We start from the raw sequence: 22,243 nt of genomic DNA, 5'->3' as shown, positions 1-22,243 counted from the left end.
GTGCGCTGTCAGTCCGCCGTCGCCGCCGCCGCTGCTGCTGAAGGATGGGCAAAGCCGAGTTCCTGACTCCCAAGGCGATCGCCAACCGCATTAAGTCGAAGGGGCTGCAGAAACTGCGATGGTACTGTCAGATGTGTCAGAAGCAGTGTCGGGACGAGGTGAGCGAACCAGAGTACGCGCGGTTCCTGCCTGGGTGCAGGATTCAGGGTCTGGCTGGTCCTTGCACCCCTCCCCCCCCCACACCCCTCCAGCATCAAGAAGGAAGGCCTCCTTTGTGAGGATTTGGAGACGCGGGTGTTGGACTGGGGTGTACAAAGTTAAAAATCACACAACACCAAGTTATAGTCCAACAGGTTTAATTGGAAGCACCCAGTTAAACCTGTTGGACTATAACCTGGTGTTGTGTGATTTTCTCCTTTGTCAGGGAAGCCATGACGCGGGGGAGCTGCTGCTGCTGCTGTTGGATAGAGTTTAAAGATCACACCACAACCTGGAGTCTGACTCCAGGTTGGCATGCAGAAAGCCTCTAACCTCACACCTTTAATGCGTTGTCTGAGCTGAGATGTCACCTATTTATTAATGTATAGTGTTAAAACTGAGATGTCACTTTTAAATAAAAAATAAACCTTATGTTATCTCGAGAATGTGACTTGAAAGAAGCTCTGGGATTTGCATGTTAAGCAATCGAAACCTGCAATCCATTATGAAATACTTAACAGCAATCTAGGTTTTTTTCTGATGAAGGGCTTTTGCCCGAAGCGTCGATTTTCCTGCTCCTCAGATGCTGCCTGAGCTGCTGTGCTTTTCCAGCACCACTCTAATTTTGATTCTGATCTCCAGCATCTGCAATACTCACTTTCGCCTAGCAATCTAGGTTTGTTCAATTTCTCATATCAGTTGCATGACATTGTGATTTTATACATTGTGACTTATGACCCTGCCCCAGTAGCTATCTGACGAAGGAACAGTGCTCCAAAAGCTAGTACTTACAAACAAACCTGTTGGACAATAACCTGGTGAGGTGTGATTTTTAACTTTGTCCATTCCAGTCCAACACCGGCACCTCCTCATCATGATAAAGCCTCGAAGTTAACTTGTGACTTGAAATAAATTCTGAGATTCTTGCATCCCCATTCTAAATGATTAAAGACTTAACAGCCATCCATGCTTGTCTAACACATTTCATCAACTGTATGATACTTTGATCTTTTACTATACTTCTGTGATCTGGAGGTACTGGTGTTGGGCTGGGGTGGACAAAGTTAAAAAGCAAACAATGCCAGGTTATAGTCCTGCAGGTTTACCTGTGTCCCATGTATCCTGCTCGACTAGCTTCCTGACAAAGGAGCAGCGTTCCAAAAGCTTACACTTTCAAATAATCCTGTTGAACTGTAACCTGGTGTTGTGTGATTTTTAACTTTGTTGGGAAGGCCACTGTCATCCTCTGAGGAGAGCAAGGGGAAAATTACTACAGATGCTGGAATCTTCCGCAGGTCAGACAGCATCCATGGGGAGAGAGAAAGAGACAGAAGCTCACATTCTGAGTCAAGATGAGTCTGATCCACTGTGATCTCCAGCATTTGTTGTTTTCAGAGTAAGGAAAAGGGTCTCTGTGCTTGAAACATTAACTCTGCTTTCTCTGTCTCACATGCACACAGATGTTGCCAGATCTGCTGAGTTAATCCAGCATTTTCTGTTAGCGTTTCAGAGAGTTCATCAGATTGGTTTCTTATACATGGGAATTGCACTGTTTCAAAAAATTGAAAGTCATTGAGTCATAGACATATACAGCACGGGAACAGAACCTTCGGTCCAACTCTCCATGCTGACCATATATCCTATATAAATCTAGACCCATTTGCCAGCATATCCCTCTAAACCCTTCCTATTCATATACCCATCCAGATGCCTTTTAAATGTTGTAATTGGATCTGCCTCCATTACTTCCTCTGGCAGCTCATTCCACTGCATGAAAACGTTGCCCTTTAGGGCCTTTTTATATCTTGCCCCTCTCACCCTGAACCTATGCCCTCTAGTTTTGGGCTCCCCCACCCTGGGGAAAAGACCTTGCCTATTTACCCTATCCATGCCCCTCATGATTTTATAAAATAGGGTAACCCCTCAGCCTCCGATACTCCAGGGAAAATAGCCCGAAAGGATATAGAAACTCTGGAGAGGGTGAGGATTTATCCAAGAATCGCCAGGCTATACATATCGGGAATGACAAACAGATTGGATCTTTTATTTTCCTTGAAGAAAGAAGACCGATTAGGGGATCTCCATAGCGCCATAATAGATAGGAACAAGAGTAAGTCATTTAGCCCCTCGAGCCTCCTTTGCATTTGTTAGGATCGTGGCTGAGCCAACATTCCTCATAACCACGTGCCTGCATTTTCCATGTAACCCTTGATTCCTCTACTGGTCAAGAACCTATCTATCTCAGCCTTAACTAGATTCAAGGACTTTGCCCTCACTGTGCTCTGTGCCAAGGAGTTCCAAAGATACACGACCCTCTGACAGAAGAAATTTCTCATGTCATGTCATAAATTGGTGTCTCTTTGGTCTGAGACTGTGTTTTCTGGGCGTAGACTCCATAGAGGTCTTTAAAATTACGGAGCATCTAGCCAGGAATTGTTTATTATTGGTGCACTGTATTTTTTTCTAAATGACAGTTCAAATGTCTAAATTGAAAATATCTTTTATCAAAGTTGTGGCTAATTATGAATAATTATTGCAGATTAGGGTAGGGGAATTTGAAACTAGAGGACATATTTTTTCAGAGGGGAAGCTTTATCACACATAGGGTGGTTTGGCTGTGGAATGAACTGCAAGAAGAAGTGATAGATGCAGATATAGTTACAACGTTTAAAATACATCTGGACAGGATTATGAATAAGAAAGGTTTAAAAGAAGATGGGCCAAACATGGGCAAATGGGACTAATTTAGTCTGGGGAAACTTGGTCAGCATCAATGAGTTGGACCAAAGGGTCTGTTTCTCTCCTGAGTGACTCTATGACTCTATTACACTCCGATCTGGAATGATGTGTAGAGACTTTGTTGGTAGAAGTACCTTAGCACATTCTGTCAAGGCTGGTAATATGTAATATGTTCTCAGTAGAAGTAGTGGAGATAAAAGTTTCAAAACCGGAAAGATGCCTTAGACTGATTGCTAGTACTGAAAACCCACTTTCCCACAAGTAGAAGAAAAAACAATTTGTAACAGCAATATTCAAAAGTGTAATCTTAAAATTCTACATGGCTTAAGCATTACCATAATTGTATTGAGTCCAGTTTTAATTCCTCGTCATTCCTTTCGTCAAAGAGGCTTTATAGTAAATAACTGGATGACTGTTAGTTCTGTGGTTGAATAATTTCAAAAAGGAATCTGAAAAGATCTCTGCAAATGTAAGGATTTATTTCATATTGTAAATCAGTACAGTATAAATGATGTGGAGATATTTCACTAGAAAGAAAGCAAAGAATTGGATAGCCAGGCTGTATTGTTTAGTGGTCATTTTTTCCCTGGAAAACTGTGGAATAAGAATATTGATATTGTTTGTGTTGTATTCCAGAATGGCTTCAAATGTCACTGCATGTCAGAATCTCACCAACGGCAGCTTCTGCTGGCATCAGAGAACCCACAGCAGTTCATGGACTACTTTTCAGAGTATGTATAGTTTGGCACCCTTTAAGAATTACTGCCAGATGTGCCCAACATGATGTTAAGTACTGGAAGTTATAAATTTTGGATGATGCATAATGCTTTGACTTGGAATAAGATTTCTTGCAACCTTTCCCCTTCTAGCTGTTTCCAATTTGGTTGTTCCTCAATTTGAACAGATTTATTTTCTCCTGCTCCATTACAGTTCTGCAGAAGAATGTATTTGATACAAATTTGATTGATGAGGGAGTTGATGGGGGAGAGATGGGAAAATGGAGTTGAAGTTACAACCAGAGCAAATCTTACCAAGTAGCAGAGTAGGCTTGAATGGCCTATCATGATTCTAATTTTTATATTCCTGTGTATTTCTCCCACCATTACCATAACCGTCATTTTGAAAACTGGGCTCTAAATATAATGAAATAATTTTTTAAAATATTTAGTATTCTTCTTATTATAGAATACTGCAGCATGCAAAGAGGGCATCCAGTAATCAAGTCTGCTATAGTTTGTGCCTCAAAATGAAGTTTTTTATTTGATCACATACTTATGCATGAAGGCCTAAAGTGAACGGGTAACTTGGGAAATAGTTTCACATTCAACTAAATGATATTACCTCAGTGCCTGCTTTTAGAGTGCTGTGACCCTAAACATCGCTGTTTAACTAAAAAGTTTAAAATGCTAGAAAATTAGACTACTCAAGGGACCAACATTTTCTCTAGGCTGCACAGCTGTATGCTCTCTAATATTCTCTAAATAATGATTGGCATGCTGATACAGGTCATTGCATTGACATTTGAAGTTGCTGTTGCATATCGATCTCGAAGGACCATGCAGAAGAAACAAGTTCGAGGAATTGTTGTATGGGGCTATCTGAAATTTCAGGTTTAAAGTTCAAGAATGTAGCCTTTGCACTGGTTTAATTTAAACTATCACTGATGCTAAGCTGATCATTCAACACAAATCTGCTGCCTCAAAGCGATGTCAGAATCAAGGCAAAATACCAAACTAATGTGATTTGTGTTGTAGCTATAGGACACATTGTGTCTTTGTTCAATTCACAAATTACTTGAAGACAATGTAAATTGTTAGATGTTGGTTTCGTTTTAGAGATTGAGAGCCTGGAATTATTTTAACAGGCAAAGATGCAGGGGTGGGGGATGAAAGATGAAAATTTTTGTTTTACTCTAATTTATGTTTCTGAGTGAATTGTCTGGAAGGCTGGTGGAAACTGATTTAATTGTATCTTTCAAAAAATAATTGGATCTCTACTTAAAAAGAGAACATTTACTGGATTGCAGAACAAGAACAGGGAAAAATAATTTGATAGCCTTTTCAGATGGCCAGCACAAGTACATTGGACCAAATATCCTCTTTTGTGCTATAATTCAGTTCGATAACACGGTAAATGGATGGTAAATGCTGCCGTTTCCTGGTGAAGTATTGCACACAATTCTTTGTTTTCCTCCAGGGAGTTTCGCAATGAATTTCTTGAACTTCTTAGAAGACGCTTTGGTGAGTTTCCGATTTTTTTTTTGCCATAAAAGTCTATTTGAATTGAATTTAGTTCATAGAGAGCTCACATTTTGGAACTTCACTGATAAATCTAACCAGTATTTCTTGCTGGTTTGCCTCTTCTTTTGTTGTAAATAAAAAAGTTATGATATTTGTACTGTTTCCCAGTGGTGCATCATTTGTCTCCAGAAAAGAAGCACACAAGCTGCATGCTGACCTTTTTCAGTATGCCTGTTCATTCAACATTAATTGGCAATATATTAGCTCCTTACTGAAAGGTGACAAAAACTTTTCTCTTATTTCCATTTACAAACAAGCCAAGCTTTGGAAATGTGAAATAAGTAATCTGCTGTTTCAAATAATCATTTGTGTATGTAACTTGAACGTTTACATTCAGTGCCCAAGGTATCTGCCAATATGTAATTCAGAGATTTTATAGATAATCTGCACATATTATCTGCTCAACAACAGTACTAAGTAAATGCCGAATAATGACATGGAGTGACTTCCTTTTGGATTTGACTTTTGTTTTCAACAGTACCTTTTGTATTAAAGAGTATTTCATCTTTGGCTACCACCTCTGTTAACTCCACATAGGGAATTACACAGCTAGGTAGAGAACAACTAGTTTGCTGCCTGTGTCGGTGCCAGTATACCCAGTCTCATTTGTTTGGAGTTTTGCTTTAATTTTTGATCCTGGTACTGATCCAATATTAGCATAAATGTTGTTACAACAATATTCATTTCTTCTAGTAGTAAGATAATTGGACTTTCTTTTTCTAGGAACTAAACGTGTTCACAACAATGTTATCTACAATGAATACATCAGTCACAGGGAGCATGTTCATATGAATGCAACAATGTGGGAGACACTGACTGATTTCACCAAGTGGCTAGGCAGAGAAGGTGAGAAAGATCTGTTAGATTTTCATTCTTGAGCTAATCTTACCCCTCCCTTATATCTCCATTTTTTAAAAAAAGGTTTCCTGCATTGTTTTACAATTTGTGGTGTAAGGATCAAGTTTAATCAAATTCAGGCATCACTGAACACTGCATTACTCCAGCTGAAATTTATTTGAAGAATCCTAGTTTGACACTATTGAGCTGTAATGAAGTAGTTCCTATCAGTTTTGCACCAAGACGATGATTAAATGGGCAATTTGAGATCCATGTCTTTTAAATTACTGTTCAGTCAACTGTAATTATCAAATGTGAGTATACACAAATTAATCTCAATAGCATTTTTGCATTGCAAGTGTTTTGCGTTCCAATTTCAGGTTACTGCAAAGTGGATGAAACTCCAAAGGGCTGGTACATTCAATACATTGATCGTGATCCAGAAACTATTTGTAGACAACAGGAGCTAGAGAAAAAAAAGAAGCAGGAGCTGGATGATGAGGAAAGAAATTCCAAGTTTATTGAAGAACTAGTTAGGAGAGGAAAAGAAGGAAAAGAGGAGGTAAAACATTGATTTGTACTGAGGAATTTATTCTATATCAGTTTGTGGTGCGCCTCCGTATCACCTGTTCCAAACTTTCCAGCTGATTTGTTTGTCATGGTTTCTTCCATCCCTGAATTACAGCTCACAAGTATTGTAAAGTTCCATTCTTGTGCTCCTATTCCCCTTGCTACCCTCAAAAATATTATGCGCAAACCCTGGATAAACTATTTAATACATGCAGACAGCAGCTGCTATTCCTGTCGTGTGGATGTCGGCTGTATAGCTATCATTGTATTGCATGATCATTGCCCAGTATCAACTTAACATTTCCAAATCCAAGATCATCTGTTTCAATTCCACATGTTAACCCTGTCCATGTCTCCATGCTCTTCCAAAGTCTATCTCCCTTCGCATTAGGACATAATGGCTGGTAATCTTACAGTTCTGCTTAACCATGACCTTAGTTGACAAGCTGTTATTCTATCATCACTGAGATAATTTTATTTTCATCTTGGCAGTATGATCCACCTCTGCCTCTATCTACAACTCAAACCTTTATCTCTCCATTTATCTCTTTTGGCTTGTTTCTTGAAAACTGACTTTCCCCATGTGCTGCTTGCCAGCCTCTTGAGCTAGACTCTCCATCAGTTCCAACTTGTTTAAAATTTGACCATCCACACTTTATTCCACAATGACTCTAACCTCTATGATTCTCATTACCTTCTTGTCACCTCGCAATGCAAAGAATTCATAGTGCACACTTTCTGTTACAAAGACCTCTTTTCCCCATTATATATACACAGCTACGTAGCCTTTCAATTGGGTCCAGCCTTCTCTGTTCACCTTTTCTTTCTGCAGTGTGAGTGGCAGAGCCTTCAACTGTTTTGGCACAATCTAATTTTTTTTTCCTGAAAATAAGTGAATTGTAGCTTCTGAAAATGACTGAAACTTTCTTTCTATGGAAATATTTTCACTTAATTCCGTTTATGTTCTTTGTCTTATTAGTGATTAATAATTTTAATGGAAATTTTACTTTGCTATGCCATCAGAAAAAATACACTACACGCTACGTAGAAAAAGCATTGGATTTTCAGAGATATCTGTATTTTGAGAAACTAATCAACGACTAAAAGAGCTATTGGTATTTTTAGCAACTGACAGTAACCATAGCTCACAATATACTCTGCCACAATTTTTTTTTTCACACTTGGTCCTCTTTTTCTCTGAAGTTTATGATTTACCAATGAGCTGAATGGTCTTCTTCTGTATTAATCTTGTAACTGCCTCTTTCCAATCAGATAAGCAAACAAACCATTCAATCAATCAGTTAATTATTTAATGTAGCAGCAAAGTGAACAATATATTTTGTGGGGAAAGATGTGCCTGCAGTTTAAGATATATAAGTTTTTTTTAGTTCAAGAATCTTTATGTTGCTTTGAAACGATGTAACTGCCACAGGGCGATTCCAGTTATATATGGGTGCAGTTTTGTAGCTAAAACATTCCGATAGTTCACAATTGCCTCTTGAGTTGATTATTCTGCTGCTCTCCTTGTACCTTATTTGTACCAAGTCCTGTTCGCTCATCATCACCGTGCTCACTTATCTAAGCTGGTTTTCAGCCACTGATGCCTGAGTTTGAAAATTCTCATCCTTAGTTTCAAATCACCTGGCAATATCGCCGCTATCTGTTTAATTCCTCTAATCCTCCAGTTAGCTGTGCCCTGTCACTTCTGGCCTTTTGTTCGATTTTCACCATTTGCCATTGAGAGCTGTACTTGCACCTAGATCTAGGCTCTAATCTCTCTACACTTCCCCTTTAAGACCTTGCTGAAAATTTACTAGAGTCATAGAGATGTACAGTATAGAAACAGACCCTTCGGTCCAACCCGTCCATGTCAAACAGATATCCCAACCCAATCTAGTCTCACCTGCCAGCACCCGGCCCATATCCCTCCAAGCTCTTCCTATTCATATACCCATCCAAATGCGTCTTAACTGTTGCAATTGTATGGCAGCTAATTCCATACACATACCACCCTCTGTGTGAAAAGCTGCCCCGTAGATCTCTTTTATATCTTTCCCCTCTCAACCTAAACCTATGCCCTCTAGTTCTGGACTCCCCGACCCCAGGGAAAAGACTTTGTCTATTTACCTATCCATGAGCCTCATAATTTTGTAAACCTCTATAGGGTCACCCTTCAGCCTCTGACGCTCCAGGGAAAACAGCCTCAGCCTGTTCAGCCTCTCCCTATAGCTCAAATCCTCCAACTCGGGCAACATCCTTGTAAATCTTTTCTAAACCCTTTCAAGTTTCACAACATCTTTCCGATAGGAAGGAGACCAGAATTGCACACAATGTTCCAACAGTAGCCTAACCAATGCCCTGTACAGCTGCAACATGACCTCCCAACTCCTGTACTCAGTACTCTGACCAATAAATGAAAGCATACCAAATGCCGCCTTCACTATTCTATCTACCTGCGACTCCACTTTCAAGGAGCTATGAACCTGCACTCCAAGGTCTCTTTGTTCAGCAACACTCCCTAGGACCTTCCCATTAAGTGTATACGTCCTGCTAAGACGATTTGTCAAAATTTTGGTCATCGGTTTTAAAAACCTCTATGTGACAAATTGTTTTTGATAACACTCCTGTGAAGCACCTCAAAACATTTAATTCTCTGAAAGGTGCTATATAATTGAAAGTTCTTAAAAGAAATATGTTTACGTATTTAATCTTTTAGGACATTCCAGTTTTTACAGAATTGAAAAGAGAAAATGAGGAAGAAAAAGGTATGTCTGAAGTGAATGAGTAATGTGTTTGTCCTCCTAATTTGGCCAGAACATTGCAGTGCATTCTGTCTATTGCATATTCACTTAACCGCTTTTCAGTCCCCATCAAAAATCTTATTTCTTGTGAAAAAGCAGGAAATGTTCTGACAATACTTTGCTCCTAGTAACCGAATGTCTATGTAATCCTTGAAGTTTGTACTAGGGAATTAGCCTTGGTGCCTATTCTCCGTTCATGTGTTGAATCCCAGTAATGGTATTCCAAATGTCACCCTCTCTGATATTTGCTAACTAATTGCACGAATAACATTTCAGACCATTCATTTAATTGAATTCATTGTGAATTAATTTATCTTTTTTTTAGCAAATTATTACTCTTGTTCTATTTCCTCCCTTGTTCTTTTTTCAAGTAAATTTCTTATCTACCTGTTCTGAAATGCTATGAAACAACTCTGGAGCAGGTGTGACTTGAACCCAGGCCTTCTTGCTTAGAGATAGGGACACTACGACTATACCACAAAATATGCCATTTCCTGCTCCTGTTATCATACTTATAGGATATATGTATGTGTATTTATGTTCAGAATTGTTCTTACACAAATGAAAGTTTTTTTTTTAAAATCCCACTACTAACTCACCTGTGGTCCCTTGATGAATCTTGAAAGTCGTACTTAGACCACTTGTAACCTATTAACAGTTTCTTATATATCTGTGAACAAATTTTGCTCCTTAAAACCTTGACCATACTTTTGATTGTCTGTCGTAGCATCTTGCATAGCTTGATGTCAGATTTTGTTTGGCACTCCGATGAAATACCTTTGGGTGCTTTACAATGTTAAAGATGCTAGATCACTGCAAGTTCTTTATTTGCATGACCACTGACAGCACTTAAAAATGAGAAGCTATGATGTACTATCAATGCACATGAGTTAAGCAATGGTAAAAACACTTAAGAAGCAGGTACCAAACACTCTGTGCTAAATGTTTGTGAGAAGATTTGTAGCTCGGGTGCTCGTTGTTGTGGTTCTGTTCGCCGAGCTGGGAATTTCTGTTGCAGACGTTTCGCCCCCTGTCTAGGTGACATCCTCAGTGCTTGGGACCCTCCTGTGAAGCGCTTCTGTGATCTTTCCTCCAACATTTGTAGTGGTTTGAATCTGCCGCATCCGGTCAGCTGGAACTGACAACCAGAAGTGGCAGATTCAAACCACTACAAATGCCGGAGGAAAGATCACAGAAGCGCTTCACAGGAGGCTCCCAAGCACTGAGGATGTCACCTAGACAGGGGACAAAACGTCTGCAACATAAATTCCCAGCTCGGCAAACAGAACCACAACATTCTGTGCTAAAGATAAGTTCAAACTGGAACTTTCGTCTAATACTATTTCAGTATGTATCTTTCATCGTATTGTCAGTTTCTGAGGTTATGATTGAGCTATTCCTGAATATTTCCTTTCTTGATTGTAGCATTTTCAGTTTTTGGGATTTTAGTTTATCAGCAGATAATTTGTGATTATATTATTTCCTCCCACCCAACTCATTAGTACATACATAATTACAGAAACAATTACACCTTAAATATAACCAGAGGAGCTGATTTACTTTACTTTAGGATTTGTCTTTAGATGTCTACATCACTTATTTTGTTTGAAATGTTTCAGCATTGTTGTTGTTCTCAATACTGTTCTAATAATTTTAGTATTGTTTTCTAATTTATGTTTTCATGACTACAGTTGGAAAGATAGATTAATTGTGGAAGCTGCTCATTTTTTAAGATGCTTTTGAAGTTATACTCTTGAGTAGAAGAGTAGATTTCATAGAAAGATTCCAACTATATAGTTCTAACACTTGTAAACTATTGACAATCAACATAAATGGCTTGATCTATTTCTTTTGTTTATAGTTGCCTTTAACTTAAACAAAGGACAAAGTGCATCCGCTACAGCAGCTCCTAAACCTAGGTAAGAAATCTATCTTGCTGTTATCTTACAAGTTATGAACACATTCCTTGAAAACCTATTAGAAAATGTTTCGATTTTTCTTAATATAGTTCTGATTTGGCTGGTAACTGAGAAAGTAAATACGTTTTGCAAAAGAAATTGTAGCTAAGATTAATTTTTCAGGGTCATTTTGTTTTTGATTTCTTAAAAGCATTCAATTGCATTCTTTGTCCTTTCTAAAATGTCATCTTTCTTTGAATAGGACAGCTGATTTTCACAATTTTTCTTTCACTCTTACTTGTTCAGGCTACTAGGCAGCCTGTAGAACAGTACTTCCAAGGCAGACAATAGCCACAGGAGCTATCCATAGTTATTCAGTTCAATTTTTGTGTGTTATTCCTCCTCCTTGCCTTCTGCCTCTCTACCCAACCCACTGTGTGAGCATGTCATTAATGATGTAACTATGCTCTAATGCTTCTAGTCAAGAGACATTCTAGTAGCAGAGCAGCCCAGTCATTACAACTTCCATTTGATCTTTTGTAAATGATGATTATTGCCTCATCAATGCTTGACTTCCTTTTTATCTTTGAATAATTGACCATTATATGAACTCTAAGAGCCTAAACTAAATATAATTATGTAAACTCATTTGGTTCCACTTTTTTGAATTGGAAATGTGGAGTAGTTGTTCAGATTGTGAGTACAGTCGAGAGAAAGAGGGGTTCTATCAATGCCTACAATTTGTGGAATAGGAACATAAGGTTCAGAGTAGGCTATTCAGCCCTCTCTCCAGCTCCACCATTTTAGATCAAGACGGATTATCTACCTCAGTGATGTATTCACGTGCTATCCCCATATTCTGTGATGTCATTTGTAACTAGAAATCTGTAAATCTTTTGTCTTGAACATATTTAATGACTGCGTTTCCACAGCCTTCTGGGGTAGAGAATTTAAAAATTCACCACCCTATGAACCTTTTTTCAATTATTGCATGTTCTTCATGTTCAACTGAATGCATACAGAAATGACAAATATTTGCTCTGATTCTAAAGAAGAATCCACTAACTTTATTCTGTCTGAATGCAATGTGTTCTGCAGCATAAAAAAGTTTGCTTAGCTTTGAGAAAAGAGGTCAGGGATGCTGAATTCAGCCAATTAACTACAAAAGAATTTGTAAACCATATCTTGTATGTTTTTCAGTACGCTGGGACCAAGTCCATTGCAAACAATAGCTTCAGTAAAACGAAAGGAACCGGGCCATACGTCTTCAGATACAAAGGACAAGAAGAAGAAATCTGCACTAGATGAGATTATGGAGGTATATTACTGCAGGGATGACTAGCCAGTAGTTGATCCTGTGGTTTTCAATGTTTGTTTAATTAAGAGTAAAGATGTCCGGCTCTGTTGTAGCCCATTATTCCTAAATTTAAATGCTTTATCATTGCTGGCCATGTCTCAAATTTCCTGGATCCTATATGCTGCGCTTTCCTTCTGAAACTTTTCCACATCTTTGTCATTTGCGGAACTTATGAAAACTTACCACTTTGACCAAGCTTTAGTATCTCTGTGACTTGGTGATGTATGATCCCAACTTATGTTCATAATGGATAAGACAAATTCCAGAGTGAAACCTAATGTGTTAGATTCTCACTTCCTTTGTTTTTAACAGTGGAGGTCATATTTTTTAAATTAATGGAATGTGGGAGTTGCTGGAACTCAGAATTTATAGTCCATCTTTACTTGGTTTTGATATGTTGCCCTTGAACCACAGTTGTCCATTAGTATAAGTCCAGTTACTGAACACATTTACAAGGCTACCAGTGTATTGGTACACAAAGAATGAAGTGTTTATTAAACAAGAGAACACTTGACTGATGTTACATTATAAATAAAAATAATATTGCAAAGATTTTATTACAAACATCAGGATAAAAATTCAAATGATTGCTTTTATCCCAGTGTGACGATGTGCCCTTTTAACAAGGTTTTTTTGTCCTTAGTTTTTTCCAATAGGGGTTGTAAAGGTGAAGGTACCGATATGTCTGGAAATGGCTACTTTAAACAATGGCAGGGGAGTGGCTAGTTCTCTCAGTTCAGATTTTTTTCTAGTTTGGTCTGATTTCATAGGCAGTCAGAAATTGCTGGTAGCAGGGAAGCTGCTACTGTGAAAAAAGATTCCATGCTTTAACACGTTTCCTGCCCGACTTTTCTCTCTGCAATCTCTCCTGTCTGTAAGATCCTGAGTTTGAATTTGCTATTTGCCAAGGGGTGTGTGTTTGACATGATGCAGGTATTGGAACAGCTCCTTTGTTAAGTTACAATTTCAATTTGGTTGGGTTTTCAAATAATTAAGTTATTCTAAAATTTGTTTTCTTCTGTTCATGTGTCAACCGAAGTGTGTAAATAAGTTGTTTTGTTTAAAGCCTAATGGTTTGACCAACTACATCACTCCTGGAATATCTACTCTACATCTGTCTTTAAAATAAGAAAAAGTTAGAGTCTGGGCAACTGTCTTAAAGTGTTTTGAGGGGGTCCGGCTTGGTCCATTACACCAGCAATACCCTAATACTCAGTGAAGAGTTAGCATTATCTCCATGCTAAGGCTTCTCGTTCAGGCTGACATGGCTGTAACCAGTTTCCTTCTGGTAAAGTTTTGTGCATTCACAGGATGCTTTTCTTCCTCAGCTTGCACCTCTCCTGTAGACACCTTAAACAAACTGCATTCTAAACTTTAACTTTAGAACAAACATGAGGTTCTAAAACAGCTTCCAGCAGTTTTCCTGCCAGGTTTCTGAGAGTCATAGTCATACAACACAGATACAGACCTTTCAGTTCAAACAGTCCATACTGACGGAACACTTCGGCCTCCACTACCTAATACTTGCAGAGAGCCTGACTGAATTTCTGGATTGTTCTCGCTCTGTTGTTGGACCCACAATGCTAAAAACGAAACCACAATTTTCTTCCCTTTACCTTTTTTGAATGCACTGAACTGTTCACCTCAGGGGCTTAATGGCTCAATAAAATGCATGTAAACAAAACTACCCTGTCGACTCCCTCGCACCAAGCTTCTGAATGAAACTGTTAAAGTTGACTTTCCTTCTTAACACACAATACAAGACTTGAATTCAACTTAAGTTATACATTTTCTTATTAGTGTCAAATGTTTGTTTGGCAACATTTGTAAAGCAGCTTGGGTTTGAAATGGTTTGTCAAAGGTGCTGTTTTATTGGTGGCGTAATGACAGAGATCCGCTCCACTTGATTAGCTAGCAGTAAAGAGGCGGGAACGTCATTGCAGTCTTAAAACAAAGTCATTCACTGTTGTTTGCAGGCTGGACCTAGGTGAGTAGGTATCAGTTGAATGTGGAAGAAATTAATGGGTCAGAGGAAAGCTCATTGATTAATGTTTTGTAAAGGTTCTGCAATAGGGCTTCTAGCACTACAGATTTTGGCACAGTTCCTCAAAAAGGTGACTTGGTGACAGCACTTCCAATACTATGATGTTGAGGAGGAGAAACCAGGGAATATTGGGCATTTGAGCAGAGAAGGCTAAGAGACGACCTGATTGAGATGTATAAGATTTTTAAGTGCTTGGACATGGCGGACAGAAAGCAACTGTTCCCCTTAGTTGAAGCGTTTGTAACAAGACGGAAACATTTTAATATGAAAGGTAGGGATTTAGAGGGGATTTGAAGAAACCCTTTTTTCACCCAAAGGTGGGGTGGGGATCGGGGTGGAGATGGTGCTGGTGGTTCTAAACTGTCCTGCCTAAGAGGTAGTTGAGGCAGAAAACCTTAAACTTTGTAAGAAATGTATGGATGAGCACTTGAAATGTCATTAAAATTCAAGGCTATGGAATGCATGCAGATTTAGAGTAGTTTTGTCAACATAGACCTGTTGGGCCAATGGGCCTCTTGTGTTCCATATGATTCCATGAATACTTGAAATTCAAGTTTAAGGTAAAAACCAAAAGACAAATGCTGTAAATCAAAGACAAAAACAGAAATTCCTTGAAAAGCTCAGCAGGTCTGGCAGCATCTGTGGCGAGAAATCAGAATTGATGTTTCGGGTTGAGTGACCCTTCCTCAGAGCTCCAGTTGCCCCCAGGTATTGTATAATACCTCAACGATTTGTTTCCTTTCACTTCATTTATGACTTTGTTTTGCTGCTTTTGTCAAAGGCTGCTAACAACATGGAATATCTTTTTAAACCTTTCTAAAGCTAGTCAGAATGTTTGTCTTCTACAGCTACTTACCTTGCAGTGACCATATCCCCGTTGTTTTCAGCAACACTGTAAATTTTCCAGTTCTGTTCTCTCAGTCTAACAACCTTCGTGAGCTTAAATAAAAACCGAAAGAACTGCAGATGTTGTAAATCAGAAACAAAAGCAGAAGTTGCTGGGAAAAGTTCAGCAGTTCTGGCAACATCTGTGAAGAAAAATCAAAGTTATACATTCAGGTCCAGTGTCCCTTCCTCAGAACTAATGGTAGCTTTCTGAGCTTTCTGCATAAGGACTGCACAGGAAGCTGCAAATGAATATGATGGTCCATTTCATGCGAGCCACTCTCACTTGTTAAAAATTAATCTACACTTATGCCTCCCCAACTTGCTGTATTTTTCATTTAGCAGATGGGTTTAAGAAGTAGAGTGAATTTTTAATTTTGGATTATGATTTTGAAAGTAGAGTAATTATTTTGAATATCTTCTTGTTTGTTTAGTTCGAAGAACAGAAAAAGAGAAGCCTTAGAAAAGACTACTGGCTTCACACTGTAAGTTCAGAAAGTAATTCTTGTGCTTACATGTAATACTTTGTACAGTTACTGATTTGTCTGACATACTCGGTGTCTCTGAACAATTTTGTTTTTGTCATTCTTGTGTGATATTATAGACATAGTTGCTTATAGAAGAACTTGGCTGCAGCCCACTTCTCTTTTGTCCAAGACAAGTAATTTGCACGGAAAGATAAACTTGCTAAATGCTATCCTCCAAACACTTGTGAAAATATAACAGTGTCATTCAGTTAAAATGGATTTCAACTTATCAAGTTACGATAAAACACTGTTGTCAATTTTTGTTAGTAAAATTTAAGTAAGTATATCTGGGCCTCCATTCCTGGACTACTTGCCTGTGGAATCTTCCCCAAACTGGGATTCGATTATCTTTATTTGATAAATTGAAATATTAAGAAGCCTGGCCCAAAGCTGCAATGGAAAGTAGCCAGTTAAAGTTTTTTTGATAGAATTGTTAGTTCTAGAGACTTTATTTTCCTCTCTATTGATGTGTAGTGCTTTACCTTTAGTTACTAACTGGAGAGTGAAATCTGTTCATTCTGTTAAAATTCACAATGAAGCGAGTGTGGCTCATAACTCTCAGCTGTAATGCTGAGAATAGCCCTTAAGCAGCTTGTTGTATGGAATTGTGGATTTCTATGCAAATGTTATTGAATGTTAACTAAAAACAAAGTGCTGGAAATACTCTCTGACCTGCTGAGTATCAGTGAAGAGAGACAGAGTTAACCTCAGTGATCTTTTTTTATCACAACTAAAGTAAGAGAAATTGAGTTTTAAAGCCAACTAAGGGCCTAGTCTGCGATGAGGAAGAGGACAGGTGAGATTAAGTAATAAAACATTTCATGATGCAACACAATGGTAATGGTTACAGTACAGAAACAAAGGCTGTGTCCAGATGAGTGAATTGTTCCAATACACATAACTGAATGCAACAGGGACAGAAATAGTTATCCATTTTTAGTTATCCATTTCAAACGCAAATGTTCAAGAAAGTTTTTCTCGATTAAACTTCTGTAATCTTTTGATTTGTTATAAACACTGAGAGGAAGTATAAATCAAAGATGCTGGATAAATTCAGATCTAGGCAAGATAAACAGTAACAGTTCGATCAGTAATATTTTATCAGAATTGCTGTTTCCTCAGATCTGACTTGCTATATGTTGCCAGCATTTTCTGTTTTTTTTTCAGATTTTCAGTATCTGGAGAGTTTTGTTTCTATGAAGATATTGAGGTAGCTCTATATTGTACTGCTTGCCTAAATATGGCAGAAGCCTATCCTAGAAAAATAATACCCCAAGCTCTTTGTCCAAGGTCTGCGCATGTGGTAAAATGAACATGTTGCAGGAACTCTTTAATAATTCAACTTTTTTTTCCATTTGATTAGGGAATAGTTGTTAAATTGATAACCAAGAAACTTGGTGAAAAATATTACAAGAAGAAAGCAGTGATCAAGGTAAGAAAGTGTATATTTTGGGAACACCTAAATACAGTTTAGATTACATTACATTACATTACATTACAGTGTGGAAACAGGCCCTTTGGCCCAACAAGTCCACACCGACCCGCCGAAGCGCAACCCACCCATACCCCTACATTTACCCCTTACCTAACACTATGGGCAATTTAGCATGGCCAATTCACCTGACCTGCACATCTTTGGACTGTGGGAGGAAACCGGAGCACCCGGAGTAAACCCACGCAGACACGGGGAGAACGTGCAAACTCCACGCAGTCAGTCGCCTGAGGCGGGAATTGAACCCGGGTCTCTGGCGCTGTGAGGCAGCAGTTAATCTGTAAACTGTGGTACGTGTGCTGTAGAACCCCAGTTATTTGCTGCTAGCAATCTATCAGATGAATAATGAAAACTGGCAAATAATTCAGCCACCCAGGTGCATTGCTGACAGCTGTAAAGGTCTTTAATCTATTTGGGTCACCTAATTAAGTTGTTATTGTTGTGGATAAGACTTTTTTTACTTGTTTGAGAAATAAATGACCCTGTTGACCATCTAATGTGAAGCTAAGTTTTTGAGCTGCAGCAATAAATCTTACAGGAAATTGAATTTCCAGGTAAAAGCTATCCTGCTAGATCAGTCAGTTAACAGCTGAACAATCATTGGAAGAACTGAATTGCATATTACCTTGTCTGAGCAACAGCACACACACACGAAAAATGTACTACTATGATACTTGACTAAATAAGGCTTGAAATGATTTCTTGCTGTTTTCAAGAATTTGGGTGTGCTTGTGGTTGTTCTTACACCATCACTAAAGTGAAATGCTGAGGGAGTGCTGTGCTGTGCTTTCACTGCTGCTGTTTATCAGATGGGCCATTAAATAGGAGCCTGGTCTGCTTCTTCAGGATTGAATGCAAAAGATAACCTGGTGGTATTTGGAGATGAGCAGGAAGTCCTCCTGGTGTCCTTGCCAATGTTTATATTTCAACTAACATTGAAAGCCATTGTTCCGATCATTTAGTTTTCTGCTATTTGTGGGAGATGCTAGATCAATGCAAATCTTCCTTATATTCAGCTACCTGAAAAAAATTGCACTAATAGAGTACAATTCAACTCTCATTACAGGATGTGCAAGAAAAGTACACTGCCATTATTAAAATGATTGATTCTGGAGACAAACTGAAAGTTGACCAGACTCATTTGGAGACTGTCATTCCAGCTCCTGGTAATTTCCACCTTTTCCTTATTAACTGATGTATTTGTACTGAAGGTTTGTTAGTAGTTGTAGAAATCTGGTTATTATTTGTGTTGGTTGAAACATAATTATCAAATCCTTCCTATTTTAGGTAAGAAGCTGTTGGTGGTGAATGGTGGTTACCGAGGAAATGAAGCTGTTTTGGATTCTATAAATGAGAAAAACTTCAGTGCTACAATAATCATAGAATCTGTAAGTACATATTTTCCTGCCTTGGGAAAGGCCTTTACTTTACTGTCACTTATCCCTTAAATAAATTAAGTGTATCTACTAACTTGTTTACCTAACTACTTAACTACTAATGTGCGAAGACCTTGATTCATGCCTATGCTAGGATAATAACTGGTGTAGGAGCAGTGAAACTAATTTTAAAAGTTGCACTGATTTTGGAATCCAAGGTCACCAAGTTGCTCCCTTTTAATTTTGCAGTTAATATCATGCTTTATTTTAAATAGTTTTAAAATGTTTCAATGATTCTCCATAACACGTGGATTGTTTTTCTGATTGTGTTGAATGTGGGCAGCACACTGGCTCAGTGGTTAGCACTGCTGCCTCACTGCACTGGAGACCCAGGTTCAGTTCCAGCCTCGGGCGATTGTATGGAGTTTGCGCATTCTCCTGTGTCTGCATGGGCTTCCACTAGGTTCTTAGGTTTCCTCCCATATTGCAGAGGTGTGCAGGTGAGGTGGATTGGTCATGGTAAATTGCCCCGTAGTGTTTAGAGCTATGGAGACTAGGTGGGTTAGTCATCATTACAGGAATAGGGTGGGATACTCATTAGAGGGTCAGTGCAGACTTGATGGGCCAAGTGGTCTCTTCCTTCACTGTGGGGATTCTGACTAGGCATAAAGTCTTGGGATGAGAAGTGGAAAGCCTCTGTCTGTTTGTTGAGTTAGATGGGGTTTTACTAGATTAGATTTGAATTTTCTGATGTACTGGGGACATTACTTCTATGTTTGGTGACTAATCATTGTTTCTTTATAGGGACCTCTGCAAGGGCGGAAGGTTGAAGGTGTGCAGTATGAAGATATTTCAAAGTTGGCATAAGCAGTGTTAACTGTCGACTTAATAGTTCAAAGCATCATGTTGGTGTCCACTGAATTTTTTTTTTAAATTGCAAACTCTACTATGTCAGGGTTTTTCATTTCTAACATTTTGAATGCTTCTACCCAGCTCCTGCAAGAATGTAATTCGTACTTTTTTTGGTTTAATCTTTCATTCTTGCAATGGAACGATGTATGTGTAATAACTCTTGTTTAATATAATTACTGACGTAAGCCTGTTTAAAAGCTTTGTGTTGCAGTTTGAAGGTTTGAGTGTGATAGTCATTGTTAAAGAATATATTTGAACAAAAAACAAATAAAGCTTTATTTTAATTTCTTAAATATTTGTAGTTATTTTGTAGTTATAACATCAAACCTAGAAATGTATTATGTTTAATTTTCTTGATTGTATATTCTGATATCAAGCATGATTATTTTGTTATAAATTATAATGTAGTATCATTATACTTTTAGTTTCATTTAGTATTTGTTGGTTTTTGTTAACTTTAGCCTCCAAGTAAGCAATTGTTCCCAGCAGCAACATCCAGCTCTCAAGTAGAAATAGTGTTTTCATTGTATGTTAAGAAATAATTACCAGATAAGTATTTATCCATAGGTCCTTTTTGTTTCAGGCTCACACATACAATCATTGACCAAATCGCAAGTTGTGGACCTTGCATCTACTTTTTGTTTTGGGATGTCAAAAATAAAATGGATAGGACATTGTTCCTTAGAATTAAATAAAAACAAAACAATTCTGGAGAAAGACAGCACTTCTTGCAGCATCTATGAAGAGAGAAACCAAATTAACATTGAGTTTGATTATATATTTCTGTTTTTATTTCAAATTTCCAGCATTGCCAATGTTTAGCTTTTATTCCTCAGGGAATGAATTGTGATTTGGTTATTTTTAACTTTTCATTTAGTCACTTATATCAAAGGAGCAGTTTGATCATCTTCGCATGTTCCAAAGCCCTGCTTGGTTTGATAAGGCAGATATACAAGCATGGTACTGCAATGATTCCAGCAGATTCAGTTCATTGTAGTACATAATAAATCTACTTTTCCAATTTATAATCAGAATAAGTTATATGCTCATGAGAGGTCTCCTGAAAAAGAATGCAAGTATGTAGTATGTCACATTGTAACCTTATGAGTAATGAGAAACTCATGTTTGCATTAACCATTTATTTAGTACCTCTGTGTTTAAAATGTTGGCATTCTTAGTCATGCATTTAAAAATAAATCACGGTATTGATGTAATTTGCAAAACATTATATTTATTCTGCACTACAATTTTGCGTCCACTGTTAGTAAATTTCCTAGCATCATTTTAAATACAGTAATCAAACCAGAAAAGCAGAACAACCAGAGATTATCATGTTTGCTTTCTCAGGTAAGCTGGATGTAACCTGTATCCTGTGACTCAATTCTTGACCATTTATCTAACCTGCAGTGATGAATAAGCCAACCAGAGTTTGCTAAATAAACTCTTGCAGCTTTTATAGCTGGTATTGTTGATAACGTGCATGGAATACCTTGTTCAAAGCACTTTTTTTTAAAAAAAAGCATAGCTGGAACTCCTTAAAGGGGGAAGTCACAGCTGAGCAGTTGTATTTATTTTGAAACTCTTACTCCGTCTATTGCAGTCAAAAGCAGCCTTTATATATTTTCTGTTTATAATTTTGAAATTTGGTTAACTGGAAATGATATTAAACCATAACAATGCACAATGGTTCCTATTCACATTACTGAGCAACATTCAGCAAATAAAAAAAGTCTGGAGGACAAGTACAGCAGACCTTCTGTAATTGTTATCTAGATGCCATCTAATCTGCATTGTAAGTGAATGTTTGAACACCTTAGTAAGAGATCACAAGTATGTGAAAGGGTTATAGAACAATACTACAGTGAAAGATTACTGTAGAAAACACTTCGGTCAAAGCAACATTCTTGTGATGATATTGAATGAAAAATTTGCTTTAAAAGTAATTTTTATGACTGGTTTTTAATTATTTTTTTCTATGCTGCAGATACTCTCTACCTTTTATCTTTCTAGCCTTTACAGTTTCAGAAAGCTCATGGATGATTCAGGAAGCTGTAAAGGTGTGGAACAAGATAATCTTTGAAATGTCCATCGATAAAGCCTTTTCCGCTATTGTGGATGAACCAGCATTGGACATCTGTTCCATTTACTGTACCCGTTCTATAGTCTTTCTGTAAACCCCTGTAGGACAATGGAAAATGTGGTTACATTCAATCGTGCCACTTATCTTCCCACTTCACATCGTCATCTCAGAAATCAACTTCACTTGTAAAATTTCATAATCCTACCTAGTATCACCAATATAGTTCA

General features: G+C 38.0%; 2 protein-coding genes across 2 annotated transcripts in view; one reads left to right on the top strand and one right to left on the bottom strand.

Moving 5' to 3' along the window:
• Position 1: 1 nt before the first annotated feature.
• kin (Kin17 DNA and RNA binding protein) lies at positions 2-21,150 on the top strand. Its single transcript, XM_043714116.2, has 13 exons — positions 2-158; positions 3,574-3,668; positions 5,134-5,177; positions 5,961-6,083; positions 6,455-6,636; positions 9,361-9,409; positions 11,307-11,364; positions 12,544-12,661; positions 16,064-16,114; positions 17,520-17,588; positions 18,715-18,814; positions 18,936-19,036; positions 19,829-21,150. The coding sequence occupies exons 1-13, from the start codon at positions 45-47 to the stop codon at positions 19,889-19,891; spliced, it is 1,167 nt and encodes a 388-aa protein (XP_043570051.2). The 5' UTR covers positions 2-44; the 3' UTR covers positions 19,892-21,150.
• Positions 21,148-22,243, bottom strand: part of itih2 (inter-alpha-trypsin inhibitor heavy chain 2) — a 61,123-nt gene continuing 60,027 nt past the window's right edge. The window contains exon 21 of the mRNA XM_087999355.1: positions 21,148-22,114. Within this exon, the coding sequence (XP_087855481.1) occupies positions 21,967-22,114 (148 nt within the window). The 3' untranslated portion in view covers positions 21,148-21,966. The remainder of the gene's footprint in view (positions 22,115-22,243) is intronic.

The sequence above is a fragment of the Chiloscyllium plagiosum genome, unplaced genomic scaffold (genome assembly GCF_037043375.1).
Source record: "Chiloscyllium plagiosum isolate Xiang-an unplaced genomic scaffold, Cpla_swu_hap1 HiC_scaffold_23, whole genome shotgun sequence".
Classification (NCBI taxonomy): domain Eukaryota; kingdom Metazoa; phylum Chordata; class Chondrichthyes; order Orectolobiformes; family Hemiscylliidae; genus Chiloscyllium; species Chiloscyllium plagiosum.
This window is presented reverse-complemented; position numbering and strand designations above follow the sequence as displayed.

Coding starts and splice junctions, on each gene's coding strand:
- kin (XM_043714116.2), top strand. CDS start 45: ATGGGCAAAGCCGAGTTCCTGACTCCCAAGGCGATCGCCAACCGCATT. Junction 6,637..9,360: donor GAAAAGAAGGAAAAGAGGAG/GTAAAACATTGA, acceptor TTAATCTTTTAG/GACATTCCAGTTTTTACAGA. Junction 12,662..16,063: donor CACTAGATGAGATTATGGAG/GTATATTACTGC, acceptor TTGTTTGTTTAG/TTCGAAGAACAGAAAAAGAG.